The sequence below is a fragment of the Octodon degus genome, unplaced genomic scaffold (assembly GCF_000260255.1).
Source record: "Octodon degus isolate 3935 unplaced genomic scaffold, OctDeg1.0 scaffold00075, whole genome shotgun sequence".
NCBI classification, from domain to species: Eukaryota; Metazoa; Chordata; class Mammalia; order Rodentia; family Octodontidae; genus Octodon; species Octodon degus.
Window position 1 is genome coordinate 2949336 of NW_004524651.1, and position 24388 is coordinate 2973723.

General features: G+C 47.7%; 1 protein-coding gene across 1 annotated transcript in view; it reads left to right on the forward strand.

Annotated features, from left to right (window-relative positions):
• Abhd3 (abhydrolase domain containing 3) overlaps nt 1-24388 on the forward strand; it is an 85862-nt gene that overhangs the window by 53380 nt on the left and 8094 nt on the right. Inside the window, exons 4-6 of the mRNA XM_004635814.2 lie at nt 5442-5487; nt 20674-20786; nt 24094-24267. Coding sequence (XP_004635871.1) covers nt 5442-5487; nt 20674-20786; nt 24094-24267 — 333 coding nt within the window. The remainder of the gene's footprint in view (nt 1-5441; nt 5488-20673; nt 20787-24093; nt 24268-24388) is intronic.

Genomic DNA, 24388 nt, shown 5'->3' on the forward strand with positions numbered 1-24388 from the left:
GGAATTTAGGGCTCTTCTGTGTCCTGTCTCTGGACTCCCAGCTGTCATCCCTGCCCCAACCTTTTCTCTCTCTCTTCATTGCCTCCAAGGGTGAGGCCAGGCTAGAGCTCAGAAGCAGAGCATCTCACCTGGATGGATCCCAGCACCAAGGAAGGTCAGGAATGGGGTGTGAGCTTGTACCCCAGCCCTTGGGAGGCCATGTAGGAGGGTTAGGAGTTCCAGTCCAGCATGGGCTGCCATAAGAAGACTGTTTCAAAAACCATCAAGGGATGGGGCCAGGGATATAGTTCACTGGCATAAGCGCCTGCCTGGCAAGTACAAGGTCCTGAGGTCGATCCCCAGTATCGCAAAAAAAAAAAAAAAAAAAGGCCTGCCTACAATACTTAACATTTCTAGCCATGAGTGGTGGTGGACACCTGTGGTGCCAGCACTCAGCAGGCAGAGGCAGGAGGATTGTTGCGAGTTTGAGACCAGCCTGGGCTACAAAGTGAGATAAAGAACAGCCTGAGCTGCATAGCAAGGCCCTCTCTCAAAAAGACAAAATGTGTATGTGAAATCAGTGCTGTTTCCTCCTCCTTGTGGTTAGGTGTGTGTGGTTTCTGTCTGCTGCTTTTGTGTCTCGCTCTCACCTTTCTACTTGGTCGAATTTGCAGTTTCTGCTCTGCAGAAGGCAGGCCCACAGCACCCACCTCGACCTCCCTAGGACAGCGCGTCCTTGTCCCAGTGCCTGTGTGCCGTGTTAATGTGGTCTATATAGTGGCTTCTCAGCTAAGGTGACCTTTACTTTCGCCCCTTAAGCACCACACATGCTCATACCGTTGCCGTCCTGCCCCCTCCTAAAGCACCCCACTGCTCTAGGAAACCTGCTGCTGAAAACCTCACCATTTTTCACGTCTCCCCGTAAGATTTCTCTCCTTTTCCACAGAACCTCTCCTGAGGACCTTGGCCCATCCTGACCCAAAGGGCTTAGCTGTCTACACCCCTCAGGGGATGTCGAGGCCCACACCACCCCTGTTGATGACCCACTGGTGCTGTCCTGGGCCTGGGAACCTAGTTCTTGCTTTCTTTCCTTGCTGCAGTTCGGTGAATGTTCTGGTTAGGGCTGTTTGGAGTAAATGGCCGTTCGAGTATCCCAGGAAGGGCTTGGAACACAATCTGGCCTGTCCTGAGCAAAAGCGCATGTCCTGTGCTCACTGTTACCAGCATTCAGAGAAGTATAAGTAGCTGAGCCCTGCATGCTCCTATGTCCCTACCATTTTCTGGTTATTTCTATTTCTATCATTAGATATAGACCCTTGAGGAAACCTAAAACTGGAAAATATTTAACAGTGTTTGATAAAATCCCCAATACATTTTATTTATTTCATTTTCTCAGTTTTTCTGAGACAGGGTCTGGCTGTGTAGCCCAGGCTGGAAATCCTCCTGCCTCAGCCTCCCGGCTGCTGGGATCACTTGGGCGCCATCACACCCCACTCGCCCCCCTCACACAGACCTGAAGTGAGGCCTGTAGAGGCCCCAGCCCTGCGCCCTCTGTGCTCTTCCTGGGTTCCAGGCATAGTCTGGGCCCCTGGGCCCTGGGAAAGCCTACCTGCATTCTTGGGGCTCTGCGCAGCTCATAGTCAGTGCTGCTTTTCATGCCAGGGTCGAGTAGAGGCCAGAGAATCGGGGGACGTCGGGGTGCATCGGGCGGCTCGACAGCAAAGTGACGGAGGAGCCACGTGAGGGCAGCTTTCAGCTCTGCATTTAGCAACTGCCCCATTTTGCATGGCTGTCATGCAGCATCTGAGGCTGGGTGTAGAGCAGAGAGGAAGAGATGGGGCATGGGGGCACGTGGCGTGGTTCTCTTCTCAGCCCCTGTGGCACCTGGACAGGACCCAGTACCTCGTCCTGCCTCGGCGACTGGGCTATACCCCAGCCCATCTCCCCCTCAGAAAGCCATGATGTTCAAGGGCGGAAGCTCCACCCTATCTAGTCCTCCTCACCTTCCAGAGTCCCCAGCTGGAAACCAGCAGATGGAACCATGTGTGGTGACATGTACCTGAAACCCCAGCACTCAGGAGGCTGAGGCAGGAGGATCCCCATGAATTCGAGGGCAGCCTGGGCAACAAAGTGAGATCCTCTATCAGAAAACCAAAAATAAGTAAATAAGACACCAGAACTAAGTTTCTAGCGTATTCCTACCTCACACAGGGGATTAAATTTCACTACCCGAGCCCTTAGGGGTCATACTCAATCCATCTCAAAACCACAGCTGCTGGCTAACAACTTCTGTTGCAGAAAGCTCTTCATACCAAGTTTGCGCTTTGCTATTTGTTATCTTTATTTCTACTTTTTAAAATTCTGATTAGAACATTTAAACAGCTAAAATATATAGGGGGCAAAAAATCAGTTTTCAAGACCAAGTTTTCTCGTCTCAGCTCCGAGCCTTCGAGGCCCTTGGATGGCTGTTCCATGCCCTCACCGAGGCTCAGCAGTGGCTTAGGAACAGGCCTGTAGGTCTGTGTCGGATGACTGTCAGGGGAGCAGACTGCTTGCTGTCCCCAGCCGATGGCATCCACCGTCCAGCCCTGGGCGGTGCGGTCCCGCGGGCCGCCTTCCCCCTCAGCGCATGCGCTGCAGCAGCAGCCGGAGATTGGACCCTGGGGAGCGGCGCCCAGAGCCTCCTGGGCGGGCCTTCCTCCAGCAAGAGCCGCCAGAACTCTGATCCACTTCCCAGACTAGTGAAAAGGAAGCACAGAAGATTACCGGGCTGCAGTTTGGAGCAGAATTCCACGCGCCTGCGCTGCCTTTCAGGGTCTTGCAGCTGGTTCGTCTTTTCCTTTCCCTCGCTAGCTCTGTTGCATTCTCAAAGGGCAGTCACACGAAGACCTGGGGCGCCAAAGCCTTTTTAACCCTAATTTACTGTTTATGCCCTAAAAGTGATTCTTACCTCAGAAGGCACTGGTGTTCAATGCCACAACCCCCTAGAGCCCCCATTCCTGTGTGACTTGGGCGCTTATGCCAGGGCATACAGGCGGCCACATTAAAGTTTATTAGTATCTAGGCTGTCTTGCCATTCTTTTTAATATTCTTCTTCTTTTTTTTTTATGTTTTGGTGCAGGATCTCACTACTTGCAGCTCAGACTTGTAGTTATCCTCCTGTCTCAGCCACCAAGCGCTGGGATGACAGGCATGAGCCACCACGCCTGGTTTTGGTGGCAGGCACTGGGGAGCGGCGTGTAGTGTAGGGGATCAAACCCAGGTCCTTGTACTTGCCAGGCAGGGGCTTAAACTACAGAGCTATCTCCCCAGCCCTTGCCATTCTTTTTAGGAAAAAAAAAAAATCAAAGCATGATTTTAGGCAGGGTGGGGGTATGCATCTGTAGCTTCAGCTACTCTCTAGAGGCTGAGGCAGGAGGATCACAAGTTTGAACCCAGCTTGGCAACTTTGGCCAGACTGTCTCAGATTTTTTAAAAAGGTTGAGGATGTAGATCAGCAGTTCAAGGCTTAGTTTAGTCCCCAGGATCATACATGCAGTTTTAGCCTGAAAATGTCTCTTAAGTGACTCAATAAAGTATCATATTTCTAGATTTTTTTTTTTTAGACAAAGTCTTACTATGTGGCCCAGGCTGGCCTCAAACTCACAGCAATCCTCCTGCCTCAGCATCCTGAGTGCTGGGATTACAGGTGTGCACTACCATGCCTAGGTCTAGATTTTTTGAGATTTTAATCTCAAAATTATATTTCGAGATTTTTTTAAAAAGTATTTCTTCAGGCTGGGGAGATAGCTCAATGGTCTAAGCACCTGCCTGGCAGTGGAAGGACCTGGGTTCAATCCTTGGTACCGCATGCCATGCCAGCCCTAGGTGCCAAACCAGCCACCTAAACTGGGCATAGTAGCACATGTCTATAATCCCAGCACTGGGGAGGCTGAGGCAGGAGGATTACTACAAGTCTGAGCTATGTGGGGAGACCCTGTACCAAATAAATAGATAAATGTAAAAAATTCTTTTAGCTAGATAATAAAAGATTCTCTATATGGGTCAGGGATCCTAGCAGCCTAGAATCTCAGCACTTGGGAGGCTGAGATAGAAGAATCATGAGTTTGAGGCCATCCTTATCTACATAGTAAGACTCAGTCTCAAAAAAACAAAACAACCATGACAACAAAAAAAAAAAACATTTTTTCCTTCTCTATGGTATTTCAGACCCAAGCAAAAAATTGGGTCTTATGAAACAGCTGGTCACTGACGAGCCAACCAGCAAGCTCAACGGACTAGAGTACCTGCTGAGGCAGACGCAGGGACCAGGGTTAGGTCCCCAGCATGCTGCGCTGGCCCTGCCCTCGGGGCACACCTAGAGTGGGCGTAGTGGCAAGTACCTGTAATCCCAGCGCTTGGGAGGCTGAAAGCAGGAGGATCACTACGACTCCGATCCAGGTAGTGAGACCCTGTACTAAGTATTAAAAAAAAAAAGAAAAAGAAAAAAATTCCTTTGCAAAAACACATCCTGAGTACACACTGACAGGGGCCATGCAATGTGAGCCCAGAGAGTGGTCAGAGTGGCCAGTTCTGCAGGGTGGTGAGCTCATTGGTCCTCCGCACCTGCACCATGGTCAGCAGCCCCCTGCCCAGACAGAACCTGAGTCCTGAAGTCCTGACTGATCGGATAGGTAAACAGAGGAGCGCAAACTGAACACAAACTGTGTACACTCAGGAAATCAATGAGAACCTTTCTAGACCTTAGGCAGGATTGTGTCCAAGAATGGCACAATATACAGGTGCAGAATGCTGCTCTGAACCTTCAGGAGAGCTAACCACCCTTAAGCAGAGAATGGCAATTCAAAGCAACTTTGAGGCCGTGACTGCCTGTCATTGCCACAGGCGGAGGGCTCACAGTGATCAAAGCCTTTAGATCACACGTTTGCCCAGGAGATGCAAACAAGATGGCCAAAAGCACCTGTGACCCTCAGGTCACCTTGGGTCACCTCCACCGGGAGCAGCGGGCACAGTGGGGCCCCTGTGTACTGAGCTTCCAGATGCAGGGCAGTTCCTGAACATAACACTGTGCCTGCGCCGTGGCTGGAGCACATACCTGAAGCAAAGCGCAGAAGTCGGCCTGCGATGGAATTGTTACCGGCTGCTCCCCAGAGGGCCCAACTGGTGCCGAGAGGGGAGTCGTAAAACTTCTGAGGTTTTGGCAGGAAGAATTCACTCACTTCAATATACAGCTCTCTGATTTGAATCACCGTGTTGAATTTAAGCAATGGGAATTGTTTTTAGTGCATGAAAATGAAGTTGTCGAGTATTATCAGGTCTATAGACCAAATTTTTTAAGTCCTTTGTTGTGCCTCAGTGTGAAAAAGGTCATTATATAGTACATTGTAACCAGGGATCATGTGTAGAAATCACTTCACTTTCTCAATTTTTATGTGTGCTTTTTTTTTTTTTTTTTTTTTTAGATGTGTGGTTTTTAATAACAGAGGAGTGGCAGGAGAGAATCTCTTGGTAAGTAAACTTAAATGACAAAAAAGTCCTAATTTTTTTTAAATAACCATTCCCAAGTTTATGATAAAAAGTATGTTTTTACTTAAAATAATTATTTCATTGTTTTATGCAAGCCATGTAAGTTCACAGTAGAAAACTAAAGACAAGAAACAAAACCAGAAGTTTAAAAGGCCCCTAATTGTAACAGGGGGGCGGGATGAGCCAGCCGAGACCACCAAGCTTGTGGAAAGGCAGTGTGGCGTGCGACTTGTTGGGCCTCAGTGCAGGCAGAAGTGTGGTGAGACCCACTGCCCCAACAGAGAGACGCGTGTCCCTTTACAGAGATGGGAGAGGGCGGGCGGGGCACACTGGGCAGGCAGTCCCTGTGAACATCTGGAGGCAGAGGTCCCCAGCAGCCTTACGCCTCTGGGGCAGAGTGCTCGAAGTGGACAGGGTAAATCTTCCAGATGTGCCGGAGTCTCCAGATGGCCCCAGGACCTGCAGAACTCCTTGTCCTATCTTATCGTCTGTTCCCACGCTTGTGGATGACAGCCTCAGGTGCTGAGCTGAGTTCCCTGCAGACAGCAGTGCTCCTGCTGGCCAGCCCGTTGGGGGCTGGGAGAGTCCGGTCTGGTTCGAACCCTACATACTTACACAACCAGAAAGATCCTTAGACTATGTTCTTTTGGATCACATACACATGTGGATATGTAATATATTTGTATTTTTTAAAAAGATTTTATGGGCTGGAGAGATGGCTCAGTGGTCTAAAGCACCTACTTGGAACAAGCTCAGCAAAGCACAGGGACCCCGCAGTTCAATCCCCCAGCACCACATGCCAGCCAGTCCCGCCCCCTGGTGGGCTGAGCTGGCCACACACACACACACACACACACACAAAAAATGTAAATAAATAAATAAATAAAATAAAAAGATTTTATGAGACTGAGCATGGTGGTGCGCACCTGTAATCCCAGCTCTTGGGAGGCTGTAAACAGACAGACCACTACAAATCTGATCTAGTAGTGAGACCCTGAAAACCCTGTAGACCCTTCCCTAAAATACAAAAAAAAAAAAAAAAAAAGATTTTATTTTGTAATTATTTTTCTACTTATACTATAGTCTAACATCAGTAAATATTCATATTTGAGGTGGGCCTTGGCGTCACTGGAGAGCTCAGTCTGCCTTCAAACTCGTGGTGATCATCCTGCCTCAGCCTCCCAAGTGCTGGGATTGTAAGCAGATAACACCATGCCTAGGTCATCTGCATTATTTTTTTTTGTTTCTTTTACACATTATTTTTAATTCAAAACACTTTTTAAGGGCTAGTGAGATAGCTCAGTGGACTAAACACCTGCTTAGGTAAGCACAGGGACCGGAGTTCAATCCCTGGCACCACATGCCATGCCAGCCCTGCCCCCCAGGACATCAAGTCCAGGCTGTAAACAGGAGGATCAGTGTGAGTCCAAACTGCCTAGTGAGACCCTGTACAGACACACACACACAGACACACACACACACACACACACACAAAGGGTTTGCTAAATAACTCAGCGGATTAAAGTGCCTGTAAGCAGGCTCAGAGGCTGGGGCTTTGATCCCCAGGCCTGCTTTGCCTCTTTCCCAAGACATGCTAAAATGACAAATGAGACTGGGCATGGTGGCACATGCCTGTAATCCCAGCACTTGGGATGCTGTAAACAGGAGAATCACTACGAGTCCAATCTAGTAGTGAGATCCTGAACACCCTGTAGATCCTTCCCTAAAATACAAAAGAAAAAAAAAAAACTTTTTAAAAAGTGAACCAGTACAACCAGGCAAGGTGGAGCATACCTGTCATATCAGCACTCAGGAGGCTGAGGCAGGAGAATTTTTCACAAGTTCAAGACCAACCTGGGCTACACAGTGAGTTCAAGGCCAGCCTGAACTATATATTGAACTTTTGTTTTGTTTTGGTTTTTTTGTTGTGTTTTGTGGAACTGGGGATTGAACTCAGGCCCTTGCACTTGCCAAGCAAGCACTTATTCTACTGAGCTATCTCCCTATCCCCATATTAAGATATTGTCTGAAAAACAAAAACACATAACAAAACAAAACAAAACAAAAAAAATGTGTATAAAATGAACTTGTGAGTTAGAATGAGAAATGTTATACTTGGCTGAAATGTTCTTTGATTTTTTTTCCATCTTTTTGAGATAGGGTCTCACTCTGCAATCCAGGCTTGCCTTGAGCTCACTTTGTATAGCAGGCTGACCTCAAACTCACAACGATTCTCCTGCCTCGACCTCCCGAGTGTGCTGGGGTTACAGGCGTGTGCCACCACGCCTGGCTTTGAAATGTTCTTATACCTGTCGGACTGTTACTCCCTTGCCACTTACTTGTAGGCCAAAGGAGAGTCTACTAGAATTGAAAGCAATTTTGAGTCATTGGTACAGAATGGCATTAAAGGACAGTTTGCTCAGTGTGGTGGCACAGGCCTATAATCCTGGCCCTCAGGAGGCTGAGACAGGAGGACTGCCATGATTCGGAGGCCATGCAGGCTGGGCTGCATAGTGAGCCCAAGGCCAGCCAAACCACATGGCAAGACGCACTCTTCAGAAAAAAAAATATATATATCAATAAGACATGCTGCAATAAAAAGTTGTATCATAAGAATTAGCTCTTTATTAGCATCGGGAAGAAAGGAGCTCTCGTGTCTTGGCTCACAGTGCCTTGGCCCTGGTGGGAATCGAGACTGGTATGATTTTGCAAGCGCAAATTGAAGGGTTTGCCGTCTTCCCCAAGTGCCTTCCGGTGACTAGGCTAGTGGGAAGGCTCACGTTTTCCCACTTAGTCCTTCCCTTTCAGAGTCTCGCAGGCACTACTCTATAAGAAAGGTTCTGAAAGCCAGGCATGTTGGCCTGGGTAATCTCAAGATTTAGGAGGCAGGAGGATCCTTGCAAATTTGAGGCCACATTGGACTCCATAGTGAGTTTAAGACTATCTTAAGCTACACATTGACACCCTGTCTCAAAAACCAAATGCACAAATGGAAAGATTTTAACTTGTCACCGTAGCCTTGATCTAAGAAGGTTGCTTGGAGCTGTGTGTACTTGGGTACATTTGTGTATGTTTGTTTTGTCTGCTGTATAGATTTGTATTTGCTTCTCTGACACAAAGATGAGAAAGACATGGTCTGAAGCTGCCAAGGATATAACGCTCTACAAACAAAGTCTGTCGGGTCCTGTGAGGTCAGGGACAAAGGTCTTTTTGTTCAGCAGAGCTGTAGTAAATGCCTTCTAAACCAGGCACTGGGCGGGCCCACAGGTGAGGATTATACCGCAGTGCGACCTGGCCCTCGCCCCGCCGGCTCAGAGTTCAGGTGCAGGAGACAAGAATAGAAAAATGTATACAGTGCTGGGAGGCTGAGACAGGAGGATCACTAAGCGTCCAAGCTGGGTAGCGGGACCTTGTACCAAATAAATAAAAGAATGATAATTGAAAAAAGAAAAAAGAAAAATGTATACAATTCAAGCTGGGCTTGTTGGCACATGCCTGTAATCCCAGCATTCGGGATGCGGGAAGATTGCGGCAAGATCACTGTGAACTACAGAGTGAGTTCAAGGCCAGCTTGGACTACATAGCAAGACCCTGTCTTGAGAAATGAATGAAAAATAAAACTAGGCTGGGGGCATGACTCATTACATATGGCTCGTTACATGAAAGGAATGAGCCTAGAGTCAAAGGACTAAGAATATTTTCAGATCTATTTTAGTATCATCAACCTTTTTTGAATATATAAACCAAAAACAAGTCCTATACCGTGTTGTATGGAGTAACATAAATTTTCCATTAAATTCAACAGGCAAAGCTCTGCAAAATGAGCAGAAATAGAACATACAAGAAAATATAGCACGTCGCTTATGCTAACATGCCTGTGCAGAGACACGCACAGAAATCAATTTTAAAGCTGGTCATGGTGGTACATGCCTAGATCCCAGCATGTGGCAGGCTGAGGCAGGAGGACTGCCTTGAGTTTGAGACCAGCCTGTACTGTTTAGTGAGTCCAGGTCAGCCTGATCTACATAGCAAGACCTTCTCTCTCTCAAAAAAAAGGGGGGGGAGCCGGGGAGATGGCTCAGCGGAGTAAGCGCTTCCCTGGCAAGCGCAAGGGCCTGAGTGTGTTCAATCCCCAGTTCTGGAAAAAAAAAAAAAAAAAGTCAATTTTAAAAATTAATACCGTAGCTAGACATGGTGGTGCACACCTGTAATCCCAACACTCAGAGGGGCCAGGGAGATAGCTCAGTAGAATAAGTGCTTGCCTGGCAAGCATAAGGGCCTGAATTCAATCCCCTGTTCTGCAAAACAAAAACAAAAACAAAAAAAAAACCCTGAGCTCCCCCAACACTCAGAAGGCAGAGGCAGGAGAATCTCCATGAGCTTGAGGCCAGGCTGGGTTGCACGGTGAGTTCAAGAGCAGTCGGAACTGCGTAGTGGACTGTGTCTCAGTTAATAACTAAATAATTGTACACAACTCTGTGCAGCTGTAGGAAGCGGTATTAAACCAGTGCACAAGGGAGAGGAGTAACTTGGGGGGGGACGTGACATATTGAGTGACATCTTGAAGACGGTGCCCTTGAGCCTCTGGGAATCGGCCAGAGAGGTTCAGTATGAAGAACAAGGTGCCAAAGTTGCGGAAATGAACTCCATGGTCGTGGCTGGGTGATGATAACTTTACCTAATATCTACTGAATGCTTTGAATGTATTAGTTACGTCTTTTGTTCTTAATATTTGGCAGTAGAAGCAACCAATGATGTAGACTAAAGTACCTACCATTGTTCCCATTTTCCAGACAATGAAAATGAGGCGTGGGGAGGTTAATGACTTGGCCCAGGCAAGAGACACATGCGCCCCGCTGCTTGCATTCCTAACTGCTCTGCTAAGCTTCCCCTTGCCCTTAGGAGGGACAGGAACTCTTGGGGTGTGGCCAAATGTTGCAGAACCCTAAGAAAGCGAGGGTGCAATCACTGTGGCTTGGAAGCAGGAACATAATTTTATCATCTTCCTGATTTAAAAAAACTGCGGCGGCGATGTGTAGAAAAGAGTCTGGAGTTTGAAGCAGATGTCGGAAAGGTGAAGAGGTAGGGACAAGCCTGAGTGGGTGCACAGGGCAGAATATCAGTGGCTTTATGGGGAGAGAGGAGAAGGGGGTCAAGGCTGACGTTTCTAGCTTGGCTGGGCGATGGGGGACTGGTATTTGCTGAAACAAAGCTGGAGAATTTAGGGCCAGGGAGATGGCTCTGTGGAATAAGCGCTTCCTGGGCAAGCACAAGGGCCTGAGTCTGCAAAAAAAAAAAAAGCTGGATATGATAGGTGGCATGTGCCACCATCTTCTCAGGAGGTCGACGCAGGAAGATCAGACCTTCAAGGTCAGCCTGGGCAATTAGCAAGAGCTTGTCTCAAAATAAAAAGCTGAACAACAGTGTGAGGCTGCGGTCCAGTGGTGGAGACTTGCTTAGCGTGTGCAAGGTCCTGGGTTCAGGCTTCAGTTGGGGGGTGGGGGCTGGGCAAGGTGGCACATGCAGACTCCCAGCACTCCAGGAGGCCCAGGCAGGGGGGCAGTTGCCAGTTGGAGCAGCAAGTTAGCAAGATGCTGTCTGCAAATAAAAATCAGAAAGGTCTGGTCGAGGTGAAGACTTGGGTTCAGTCCCTTGTACTCCAAAGGAGAGATGAATTTGTGTTACGTGTTGTCGTGGGCTGCCGGTGCTACCCCCGAAGAGCTGAGGTGGGGTCATTTAGAAAGCGCAGCAGTGTCTGTGGCTCCAAGCGCTGGAGGCTGCAGCCCGAGAGTGTGGGGCCAGTGTGCACTTGGCGCCTGGTGAGGCCCAGCGGGTGGCATCTGTCACTGGGAAGCCACAGTGCCCTTAAGACCTCCAGTACAAGGATGACCTTGGTGAGGCGCTGCCTCCAGCTTCCACTCTCTGAGGAATTTGGAGACGTTTCCCACACGTGAGCTCTCACAGGAGCCGTTCAGGGTGCTCTTTCAAGCCTCAGCGGAAGTTTCTAGAAGACTGGGCTCTCAGCAGCCATGGGGAGCTCCAGAGAGAAGGTAGGGTTGGGAGCAGATTGGGGTGGACGGAGTGCAGTGGGAAGGGGAAGACGCAGGGATGGAACCGTCAATAACAACAACAAACAGGAAGGAGGATGGAGGAAGCAGAGGAGGGTGCTTTGAGTACATCCCATCTTGAGCAGCTCAGGCCTTTCCAAAATTTACTTGGAAAGATTGCGGAAACCTAGTAACTTCCAGCCATCAATTTCAATTAGAATGTGGAAAAATTGCCAAGTATTGAGTTCTCACAAAGCCACAATATATACATCTTATGTTTTTTGTTTTTGTTTTAACTTTAAAGAATTCAGGGGGGGCCAGGTGTTGCGGTGGCACACACCTGTAATTCTAGCTACACAGGAGGCTGAGGCAGGAAGATCACAAGATCTCCCGAGAATACCCTGGGCAACTTAGCAAGATTCTTATTAATAAAAAAAAATGGCAACACTAAAATAAAATGTAAAAGGGGCTGGGGCTGGAGGTATAGCTCAGTTAATGAAGCATAACTTCTATTGTGTAAAATCATTAGCTCATTAAGGTAAAAGAAGTATGTTTAATTATAATTAATTTTTTCTTAAGAGTGTTTTTAACAAGTTGCTATGAAAGGACATAATTATAATTGTATTGTGGTCATTTGGGATTATTGTATCTTTTTTAAGCAAAGTCACAAAAGCAAGATGTCAATGTTGATCAGAACTACCAGGGGCAGGGGCTGGCCAGATAGCTCAGTGGCTTAAAGCACCTGCTTAGGCAGATGCAGGGACCTGGGGTTAAAAAAAAAAAACCACCAACGGGGCAGATTCCTTGGGCTTTGTGTCTTGCAGCCCTGAACTGTCAGTGTTTAAGACCAGAGGAGCTGGTGTTTATTTATACCTCTCCTTCTTCCAGAAAATATTTAATGCGGCTCAGACCCACGGTAAGAAAGACTTTAGGGTAGTCATGAAAGAAGAACAAATGTGAATCAGCAAAAGATCACACAGGAAGCAACTTCCTCTGAGTGAAATTTAACCCAAAAGAACTGGCAACAGGCTCAGTGGAATTTAGGGTAAGCAGTTTCCGAAGAGCCAGGAAAGGAGAGGGAGTCCAGAGCCTGTGACACCGATGCTGTGACTGTCCTCATTTCCTGCTGGTCATCTGCAGAGCCGCAGGGCCCTGGAAAGACAAAGGGCCTTGTGCCCGGGAGAGAGAAGCTGGTGCCCGATGCTGACTCGCAGGGGACAGAGGGCCCCTCGCGGGGGCAGGCTCCCCTTCCTCCAAGGTTCCCGGAGCCAGGGAGGGACAGGTCCTTTTCTTCCAGTTTTGAGGACAGGAGTCCCGATTCCCCCACAGAACATGGGTGGACACAGCACGCGTCCCAAGTCCCAGCACTCAGGAGGCTGAGGCGGGAGGATCACCATGAGTTTGAGACTAGCATGGGCTACAAAGTGAGCTCAAGGCCAGCCTGAGATGCATAGTGAGACTCTGTCTCAAAAAGACAAAACAACAACAACAAAAAGAACCAATCTGGCCTTCAGTGAAAATGTGGGGAGCCCTAAGGGATGATTCAGAGACTGGCTTCACATTCAGTCTCACGTTCTTGGGGTTGAAGATGCAGATCGGAGAAGTCCACCTGGATCCTGTGAGCTTTGCCACTTCTGCTTTTCTGGAGCAGGTAGGGCGGGTGGTGCTCCGAGCTCCTCCTCACCTGTCCAAAGCAGCTGTGTGGGCGTGCGCTCCTGCGGCCCTCGCGGGCCTTCTGCTTCTCCCACCCTTGTACCTTGTGTCCCTGGGGTGAGAGGGACCATCCCTTGGCCTACCCCGCAGCAGAGCAGCTGGAAGGGCAGCTCCAGGGGTAGGGATGTCTTGAGAGCTTCCGTCCCGTGATATGAGCTATTATAACTGATGAATCCTGACTGTAAAATTCTATAGAGAATTTTTTTTCAGAAAAAAAGAAAACACATGTTTAAATAATTAAAGAGCCAGGAATGGTACATACCTGTAATCCCAAGACTCAGGAGGCTGAGGCAGGAGGATCGCCAGCCTGAGTTCAAGACCAGCCTCAGCTACATAGTGAGTTTAAGACCAGCCCAAATTACAGATGGAGACCCTATCTCAAAAAAGAAAAAGAAAAAGGGGTCAGGGGTACAGCTCAGCGGCACAGCACCTGCTTGACAAGCACGAGGTTATGAGTTTGATTCCCAGTAGCAAAGAAAAAAAAAGAAAAAAGAAGTGAGTTTAAGGACAACTGGAGGTGCACAGCCTGGTTCAGGCAGCCCCCTGGGGCAGCACTGGTGTGTCCCAGAAGTAGTAGCAGGGGTTGTGAGGCTGCTGAAGCTTTTTTTCTGGGCGCCTGCAGGTTGTCAGGTCTATGCGATTTACCTGCAGGATGAGGGTTTAATTCTGCAACAGTAAGGTGGGGAGCTTCACCCCGTTGAGCAAGCGCAGAAACCCAGACTCACAAAGGGCTTTGCAGTTGTTTGGGTGTGGCATAAGCGCCGGAATAAATAAGCAAATAAAGACGGTGCAAGAGAATTCACTTTTCAGGTTTGGGAGAAATCAGTGTGTATTTTTTTTTTAGAAGCCCTCAGCTGATTAAGAAGGAAAATTAAAGGGCCAGGGAGATAACTCAGTAGAATAAGTGTAGGAGACACTTCCAGGTCCTCGCCTCGGTCCAAGAAGCCAATATTTATAATCCCAAAGTTATGTTATTGTAATCCCACCAAGTTGATTTCAATCTACCACTTACAATGTAACCCATGGCGAAAATAAAGACACTCAGTTACATTTTTAATCATCAAGGAGTCAAGGGCCTCTAAATCCAGCCATGAAGATGGCTTTCTGGAACCAAGAGAGCTGACCCAGGGCCTCACCCGGTTTTATTTAGTGGAGGAGTGGCTTGAGGAGGATTGACTGAGAACTGTGGGAAGGAGACTCCTATGAGCTGAGCTAGTGGGTGGCCTAAGTTTACCTCTGCCATATGCAGAGAGGATGTGCAGAGAGAGTAATCTGCATGATATAGTATCTGATGTTTTGGTAAGTCTGGTGCTTCAGCTTTGATGTAGCCTTTCAAGCCCCAGGAAGTCATAGCCTCTGTCTCGAGGCTCGATCCCAGCTGGTGGCGCGGAGCATTAGCTCTACCGTCCTGTCTCCACCCGGCTCACATTAAAGAGCAGCAGGTGTAGGTTACCAGGGAAACACGCCCGCCACCTTCAGAGACTATCACCAGCACCTCAGCTAGACCAATACACATTGCTTAAGGCCAATTGAAGGATAAACAGAAGTCCTAGCCAGCTCTGTGCATAACAATCCGAGGAAATAGGGTCAGGCTCAGTCAAAATGGAGACAGTCGCTCTTCTTTCAAGGAGAGCGGCTCAGGTGGTGCTCCACATTTCCTGTTTTTTGTTTTGAAGAAGCTGGAGCAGTGTCAGTTCTGGCCACATAGCCCATAGCTGTTGTTGGGCTAAGACTCCTCCATGACACACCTTAATGAGAAGGATTATAAACAAAAGAATGAGTCCACCAATTCCAGTATAAAAGCAAAAGTGGGCCTTGAGATATGCAAATGGATTTTAACTGCTCTACAGCATCAGCAAACTTATCCCAGTCTTTAATCTGGGCATCAAAGGTGGCTGTCTGCTGTGACATTAATAATACCTTTCTCTGAACAATATCTATATCCAAAGTAATATTTTGATGGATAGCTCCTTGTATATGTTTCTTGATTAATCCCCAAGGATGAAGACTTCTGTTAAATGGTAATGGGGTGATACAAAAGCAAGTCATATTATAGTGACATTTTAAACCTTGTTGTAATTGTAAACTTTAATTTGATCTTCCATCCTAAGGACGGAAGTTTTTAGAATGCTCTCTTGAGTTATTAACTTTATATTAATATTTCGTTGAGTGGGCCAGGGAGATGGCTCAGTAGGATAAGCACTTGACTGGCAAACGCAAGGATCTGAGTTCAATCCCTGGTTCCGCAAAATAATAATAACATTATTATTATTATTATTATTATTATTATTATTTCACTGAACTTCCTGCTGTCACCTGAAACTCTTGTCCAGTTGTTTACAAAGGGAGCAGTTAATATGGAATGAGTTAATATCATAGAGTTAACAACTGCACAGGCCATCAAAAGCACCAAGGAAGTTATCCCTGCTATAATTAATCCAAGCATCTTCTTGGTCCAATTGATAACTTTTAATTAATGTCTTATTAATTAAAGAAAGATAAGTTCTTTCTTATCAAGAAAGAACTAAGTGAATGACACCATGGCTCTGTTAGACTGACTGGAAGCCAATCCCTAAGCATCCTGACCATGATCACCACTGTGGAGTCATTGCAAGGATGTTCAGGCATGATACATGATACATTAGTACATGAGAACACATTTGGTTACCACCCTTTCTTTCTAGCAGTACTTGAGGACCATAAGCACACATTTACCTTTATGTATCTATGTCCTTGTAATACTGCTTTGATTTTTCCTCCAACTGTCAGTTGTAGCTGCCCAGTCTGCAGGAGTCTACCATGAAAAGGTAGGGCTAGATTCCATAAAGTATGTTGTATGGGCCCAGTTTTGTCGCTGATAATGAGTTTAGGGATGAGAGGATTGAGGCCTCTACCTAACCATGTAACATTGGACAAGGCCTCTGAAATCATGATATAATAGGAGGAATCTACAAAATAAATCTTGTGCCAGTCTTGCTCTTTCCCTAGAAGGAAACCTGTAGGGGACCAGTCTATAAAGGAATAATTAAATTTGTGTATAGCTCATCCATGGTATGCATCTCTACAATTCTGCCATGTGCCCAAATCACCTTAGGTGGTCCTCCACAAATAAGCACTTGCCTGGCAAGCACAAGGTCCTGAGTTCAATCCCCAGTACCACAAAAAAAGAAAAAAAAAAAAAAAGGAAAAGGAAAATGTGTTCCATAGATGAATGTAAAATGTATACCTTGGGGCCGGGGAGATGGCTCAGTAGGATAAGCGCTTGACAGACAAACGTAAGGATCTGAGTTCAATCCCCGGTTCCACCAAAAAAAAAAAAGTATACCTTATTATTGTTCTATGAAATACAAATAATTAGGAATGCTTCATTACTCTTTTCAATGCTTTTTAAAAAAAATTAATCCCACAGCTGGGTGTGGTTCCCCATACCTATGATGCCAGTGCCTAGGAGGCTGAGGTAGGAGGATCACTTCAAATTCAAGCCCAGGCTGGGCTATAGAACTAGACCCTTTTTTTTTTTTTTTTCCGGAACCAGGGATTGAACTCAGGCCCTTGCGCTGGCCAGGCAAGCGCTTATTCTACTGAGCCATCTCCCAGGCCCTGAGATCCTGTCTCCAGAAACCAAGATTCAATAAATATATAACAATTGGGTACAGAGAGGGTCGGGCTCAGTGGTGCTGTGCCTCCCTGGCAAAAGTGAGATCCTGAGTTCTATTTCCAGTAGTCAAAACAAAGGAAGCACAAACAAAGAGTTGGCACTGAGTGGAGAGTGGGCAGACACAGACCTGCAAGCTTAGCCAGCCTGGGGTTGCGGAAGAATGGAGGGAATAGGGTGGGAAGAGGAAGCAGCAGGCAGAGAATCGGTGCCCTGGAGGCAGGGAGGGGACCTTGTGCGCCCGCCCCCGCGGTGAGGGCTCCCCTGTCGTGGCTGCGTGGGTAACTGCGTCGGGTCCAAGACCGCCAGATGCGCAGAGATCTCCTTAGGAAATCGCTCGCGGACCACACCCCTCTGTTAGCAGCTTTGTCCCTTTGCCCCTCCACATTTTCTGAGGATTTCGAGGAAAGCGTTTGGGGAAAGATCAGCCCGACACCCAAGGGTACCAGCTATCGATTTCTTGATTATCTTGGCAGGAGCTAGGGGTGATGCTTGCCAATGTTGCCTCGGCTCTGTTATTTTGCAACCTTTGCGAATTGCTCAATCTTGCTGGGTCTCCCAACGTGGACATAGAATATAACCAGGTCATATTCGAGGTGCTCGCTGGGATCAGAACCATTCTTTGCAGCCCACTTCTCACGCTCTTCGCACATCCCTGCGTAACCACTATACGTGTGTGAGTGTGCATGTCCCTACACGTATGCTGTGCGTGTATATGCCCTGTTTGTACAGCCCTGCACACACATGTACTAAAGGTCCATGTCACACAGGTACCTGGGAGGACTGTTCCTAAATAATGCAGAATTTTATTTTCCTTTTACAAAATCATTTATTTATTTATTTATTTATTTATTTATTTATTTATTTGGTGCAGGGTCTCACTATGCAGCTCGGACTCGTAGTGATCTTCCTGTCCCGCCTCCACAGCTCAGGGATTACAGGTGTACACCACCATGCCCAGTTTTGGTGGCCCGCCTGGCATAGCACGTGGTGCTAGAGATTGAATCCCTGGTCTTTGTGCTTGCCAGGCAGGCGCTTAGACCGCTGAGCTGTCTCCCCAGCCCTTATTTTACTTTTTAAAGGTATTGTCTAAAATTAAGAAAATTTGGGGCTGGGGAGATAGCTCAGTAGAATAAGTGCTTCCCTGGCAAGCGCAAGGGCCTGAGTTCAATCCCCGGTTCCACACACAAAAAAATAAATAAAATTAAGAAAATTTGTGCAAGGGCCTGGGGTTTGATCCCCAGGCCTGTCGTGCCAGCCCCGTCCCCAGGGCGCCCTGAGATGGCACTTGAGACTGGGTGTGGTGGTGCGAGCCTATAATCCTAGCACTTGGGAGGCTATAAATGGGAGAATCACTACGAGTCCAATCTAGTAGTGAGACCCTGAACACCATGTAGGCCCTTCCCTAAAATTAAAAAAAAAAAAAAAAAAGAAAAGAAAATTTAAAGCTATGTAGGACAAATAGATTTGCATGTAGTAAAAAAGTCAAAAATGATTTGTTCCCATAAAATCTCATGACACATTTTGCAATCTTTGTGGGTGGACAAGTGCCATTCTCTTTAGACTTTACGTTGAATCTGTGCTTCTCAAGTGCATTTCATCCATTTTTGCAGGGTATTTTAGGGTCTGTGTTTTTCATTGTTGACACAGGGTCTCCATACTTTGGGTGATCAAAACATGCAGTGTGTGATTGAACATGGTTTTGAATTTATTATATAGTAAAAGACAATGCCATTAACCTGCTTGGAAATATTCCTCTCTGCCTCAAACATGTCATCCTGGCCACTTTTTTAAAAAAATGTATTTAGTACAGGTCTACAGAGTCTCACTACACAGATCCGACTCGAAGTGATCCTCCCGTTTTCAGCCTTCCCAGCACTGGGATTACAGGCGCGCACCACCACGCCCAGCCTCAGAGGTCTCAGCGTGCTCCCAGGCGGGGCTGGCAGGGCAGTTGAGCCCCAGTCCCTGCCCCGCGCCTGCCTACGCAGGCGCTTTAATCCCTGAGCCGTCTGGCCAGCCCTGCCTAGCCACTTTCAAAGCAGTGGTAGAAGGCCCTCTTCGGGTTGCCACTTGCACTGCTGCGGCTGCCTCGATTACCTTCCGCAGCGATTTTGACTTTGGGAGGAGCCGGAAGTCCCATAGTGCTGTGCAGTGATTGAAGCGGGTGGGGACACAGTGTCATATTTTTTACCAGATAGAAATTTCCTTAGCCATTTGATCAAGGGGAGCGAAAAGAAGATATGGTGAATATTTAAATTAAAGAATTTAGTGCCAGGGAGATGGCTCAGTAGAATAAGTGCTTCCCTGGCAAGCACAAGGGTCTTGAGTTCAATCCCCGGTTCTGCCAAAAAATAAATACATTAATTAATTAATTAATTAAAGAATTTACGTACTGTACAAGACACAGTACCATTAATTCCCTTGAAAACATTCCCCGGCACTTGGAATACATTTACTGCATCATTCTTGGCTGTGTGTCTTGTGTTGTAATCAAGTGTTTTTAAACATTCAGTGTGTTCTCAGTCACCCCTGGTATGTAGTGCAGGTTGGCCTTGAACGTGCATTCCTCCTGTCTCAGCCTCCGATGTGCTGGGATTACAGGCGTGCACGGTTGCTTTTTGCATATGTCAGTGTAGACACCTTCTAGCTATTTATGTTCAGTTTCCTGCCAGGGGATGTGGCTCAGAGGTAGAGCACTTCACGTGCTGGGTTTGATCACCAGTGCTGCAAAAATAAATAGGTGGGGGCCAGGAAGATGGCTCAGTAGAATAAGCACTTGCCTAGCAAGCATAAGGACCTGAGTTCAATCCCTGGTTCTGCAAATAAATAAATAAATAAATAGGTGACAGCTGGGTATGGTGACACACGCCTGTGAGCCCAACACTTGGGAAACCCAGGCAGGAGGATCACCACGAGTTCGAGGCCAGCCTGGGTTGCATAGTGAGACCCAGTCTCAAACAAGTGAATAAAATGATAAATAGATGAGAGGTAGGTAGATGGGAAAAGAGTAAGCGAGTACATGTTTTCCTTCCTCAGGCTTCTGTGGACACATGTAATTATTCCACCCGTGTTACCTATTGTAAATACTGTGAAGTTACTATTTGTCTTTCAAACATTCCGTATTTGCAAATCCAAAAAAAAAAAAAAAAAAAGACAGGATTCAGTAAGCAGTGTTTTAAGGTTCATTTAATTGGGTGGATCATTGAAAATTTGTAATTTGCCCAGTGTGGTGGCACAAGCCTGTAATCTCAGCACTCAGGAAACGGAAGCAGGAGGATTGCCTTGAGATCCCGGGCAACGTGGATACATAAGTGGGTTAAAGACCAGCCTACAGGGGCTGGGAGATGGCTCAGTAGAATAAGTGCTTCCCTGGCAAGCAAAAGAGCCTGAGTTCAATCCCCGGTTCTGCAAAAAAAAAAAAAAGACCAGCCTACAGTACTCATCGAGACCCTGTCTCAAACCATCTTTACTGTTTTTTCCTAAATTGGGCTGGTCTTGGAAGGTGGAGACGAGTTTGAGTACAGCTAAAGGCACCTGCTGCGGCGCCTGTCCTGCTGGAACAGGGCCTTGGGCGCGAGGGGCAGCTGTGTCATGGAAGTTATGAAAATGCTGATTTAGCCCACCTAAGCCTATGTTCGAGCCAAGGGTATCTTTGCATTCACATCTTGCTTTTTCTTCTTTTTCATCCCTTCATCCTCCCTGTCCTAAACTCATGCTGGCATCTTTGGGCTGTCTCTGCCGCGCTCCCAGACACCGCGGACTTACTGCTGCGCCAACACTGAAGACCTGGAGACGGTGATTCACCACGTGCACAGCCTGTTCCCCTCTGCTCCTTTCCTGGCGGCAGGGGTCTCCATGGGAGGGTAAGGTTGGCCCTTTCTGCAACACCTGACAGCTGGGCTTGGTGACACATGCCTGTACCCGCAGCACAGCAGATTGTGTGTCAGGGCGACACTGAATTCATGACCAGCCTGGATTATACATAGGGTGACCTTGTCTCAAAATCAGTCAAGAGAAGAATGGTCAGACTTATTGGCTGTCTTTCAGAGGACTCTAAGAAGTTAAGACACTTTCAAACAAATGTTTTTATCATATCCTATCACATAGAGTAGACGGAAGGAAGGGATTAATTCAGGTGAATGTAGTATTTTCCTGGGGTACTGTCTCCCAGGGGAAAAGGTACAAGGCCCATGCGGGGGGTTAGGGAGGGGCTCTGGAGCTGGAACGCCCCGCTCTGCTGCTGGGTACCCTCTGCATCCCTGATGTTGTCCCCATGTGTGTGGCTACGGCCGTGTCCTCCAGTTGGGAAGCCAACTTGGAGCGTGAAATTTGTCACACAGCCAGGAAGTGGGGTGGCCTGGAAAGTCCCACGCCCCGGGCGCTGTTGGGTGGCATGTCTTGGGTGGCATCGCTGCACAGCAGACCTGCTGTAGAGTGAGGTTTCTTTGCTTCTTCCCTACAGCAGCTGCTGTCATCAGCAGATGAGTATTATTGTGTTTTTGCCATTAGTCGTGACACAGGGGCTTAATTTGGAGTTTCCATTTGCTGTGTTTATATGTAAGCGGATTTCTTTTTTACTTTTTTTTTTTTTTGAGACACGGTCTCACTGCGCTCACAGTGATCCTCCTGCCTCAGCCTTCTGAGTGCTGGGATTACAGGCGCGCACCACCACGCCTGGCTTTATGTAGGCTGATTTCTACAAATAATTTTTTCTATTTTGCTGTAGTGACTGTGAGGAAATCCAGAATGTTTGTTATCTAGCACTTCGCTGTGCTTCAGATCCCCTACCCCTGGGCCCTCACTTCCTCCTCCCTACCTCGTGTCGCTGGGCCTGAACCCGGGCCTGGGCTCACTGGGCAAGGGCTATCCCCTGTGCTCTGACCCAACCACCACACTACCTTTTTAGATCAGCAAATACTCGAAATAGAAAATTGTATTTTTTTTCTTAATTTTATCACTGATGTGTCTGTCATTTCAATTAAAAACATCTCAGGGGTATGTATACAGGCAAATAGTCTTTATGAACAATGAACTCTACAGTATAGGCTTTTGCCAGAGCCTTTTAGAGTCTGGTAGGCTGAAAACCAGGAAGGCAAGCACCGCCTCTCACATTAACATGGGTGGCCAGACCTGACCTACTAAAGGCAAGCCGAGCCGGGAGCAGCGGGCGGTGGCCTCCCTTTGTGCTTAGCGGGCAGGATTTTGCTTCTCCCTCCTGTGCCTCAGTGAGGTGAAACTCTAGGGCCGGGTAGGGGAACTGAACTCTTTGCCCCAGTCCTGTGAATTCCTGACTGTGTGGGCGGACCGTTCAGCTGGCTGGGTGTTCATGCCTCCGGCCCTTCTGGTGTGCAGCTTGTGTTTTTCTTTCTGAGATGACGTGGGTCTGGGGAGGACGCCCCCGCACCCTAGGCTGATCCCTGAGCTGACTTGCCCGGGGCCAAGCACAAGCTTGGAGCCTACACCACTCTAGAGCCTCCAGGTTTTCCCCCAAAAAGCTAGTTTAAAAAAAAAAGTTTCAAATGTAAAGAAAATTCCAAATGTGTATAAGAATATGGACAAGTCTGGGGGTGCATGGCTGTGAGCCCAGCATTTGAGAGGCTGAGTCAGGAAGGTCCCTGACCAGCATGGACTGCAGGTGAGACCGTGAATGGATGAATGAATGAAGTAAAGATAAGAGTATATGCCAGCAGCTCATCCCAGCTTACCCAGATATGGACTCAGGATAATCCTGTTTCATCAGTATACCCACCTCAGGATCCCTTCGCCTCTGATTGTTATGAACTGAATCGCAGGCATCGTTTACTCAGATTTCAGAGGACCTAGGGCAGCCCCTGCTTAGCATGTGGGAGGCGCTGGGGTCCAGCCCTGTGCCACAAGAGAACTGTTTCAGCTGGGTGGCTTCCAGCCTTGTGCTCGGGTCACAGGCAGTCCTGTCCACAGCGGCTCAATCTCTGCTGCTGCTTTGCCACATGCACACAGGACAGTGAGTGGCTTCCTGGAGCTGGGAGGTGACAGAGCCCACAGAGGCTGCTGGGGACGAAGCCCAACAGGAATAGTAGACACCTGAGTGTCTCCTTTGGTGTCTCGGATGGAGAAGTCTTTCTTAGCAAAAGGAAGACATCCATGCCTTTACCACCAATGAGCAAAATCAATAGTGATTTCTCTGGGTTTTTTTTGTGGTGGTGGTGGTGGTCCCTTTTTTTTTTTTTTTGAGACAAGGTCTCCCTGCATAGCTCAGGCTGGGCAGCTGGCCTCAAACTCATAATGAACCTCCTGCTTCAGCCTCCTGAGTGCTAGGATTACAGGCACATGCCCCCATGCCTGGCTAAAAGGGTTTTTTTGGTTTTTGAGGGTTTTTTGGTGGAACCGGGGATTGAACTCAGGCTCTTGTGCTTGCCAGGGAAGTGCTTATTCTACTGAGCCATCTCCCTGACCCTTAAAAGGTTTTTTGTTGTTGTTTTGTTTTGTTTCTTGAGACAGGGTTTTGCTACATAGCTCAGTCTGACCTTGACCTCACTATGCGTCCTATACGGGCTTCATATTTGTGGCAGTCTTTCTGCCTCAGCCTCCTGAGTACTGGAATTGCCAGCCTGTGCCACCTTGCCTGGCACAGTAATTTCTAAATATTGTTAAATATTCAGTCACTGTTCACACACCCCAGTTGTCTGTTTGAGTCTATAGCTTTTTAAAATACAAGATCTAGGGCTGTCAAGATAGCTCAGTAGACTAAGTGCCTGCTCAGGCAAGCTCAGGACCAGGGTTCAATCCCCAGTACTGCAGGCGGCGCCGGTCCTTCCCCCAGGCGCCCTGAGGCAGCCACAGAGTCAGGGCATGGTGGCGCATGCCTGTATTCCCAGCACTGGAGAGACTGAAAACAGGAGGATCACTACAAGTCTGAGCTGCATAGTGAGTGAGACCCTGTACCAAATACATAATAAATAAATAAAATTTTATCACATTCACCCTGCCAAGCTGGTGTGGCCCATGCACGCCTGTAATCCCAGCACTCAGGAGGCTGAGGCAGGAGGCCTGCCCAGAGCTGGAGGCCAGCCTGAACTATCTAGCAAAAACCTTGTCTCAAATAAATAAACAAAAAATAAGTAAATGAAATTTTGAAAAGGACAGGAGATGTCACAGATGAATCCTGAAGTGCCACACTTCTCCTTTCAGAATGCTGCTTCTAAATTACCTGGGCAGGACCGGGGCGCAGACCCCGCTGATGGCGGCGGCCACCTTCTCGGTGGGCTGGAACACTTTCGCGTGCTCGGAGTCCCTGGAGAAGCCGCTGAACTGGCTGCTCTTCAATTACTACCTGACGACTTGCCTGCAGTCCTCGGTTAACAAGTAAGTCGCCTTTAGGACCCTTGTCGGCGACTCTGTGGTGCACATTTTTAAATTACAATGCTGCTGCTATGTGTAGATTTATTCACACATCGGATGCAGTTACTGCTGAAGCAAATATTCT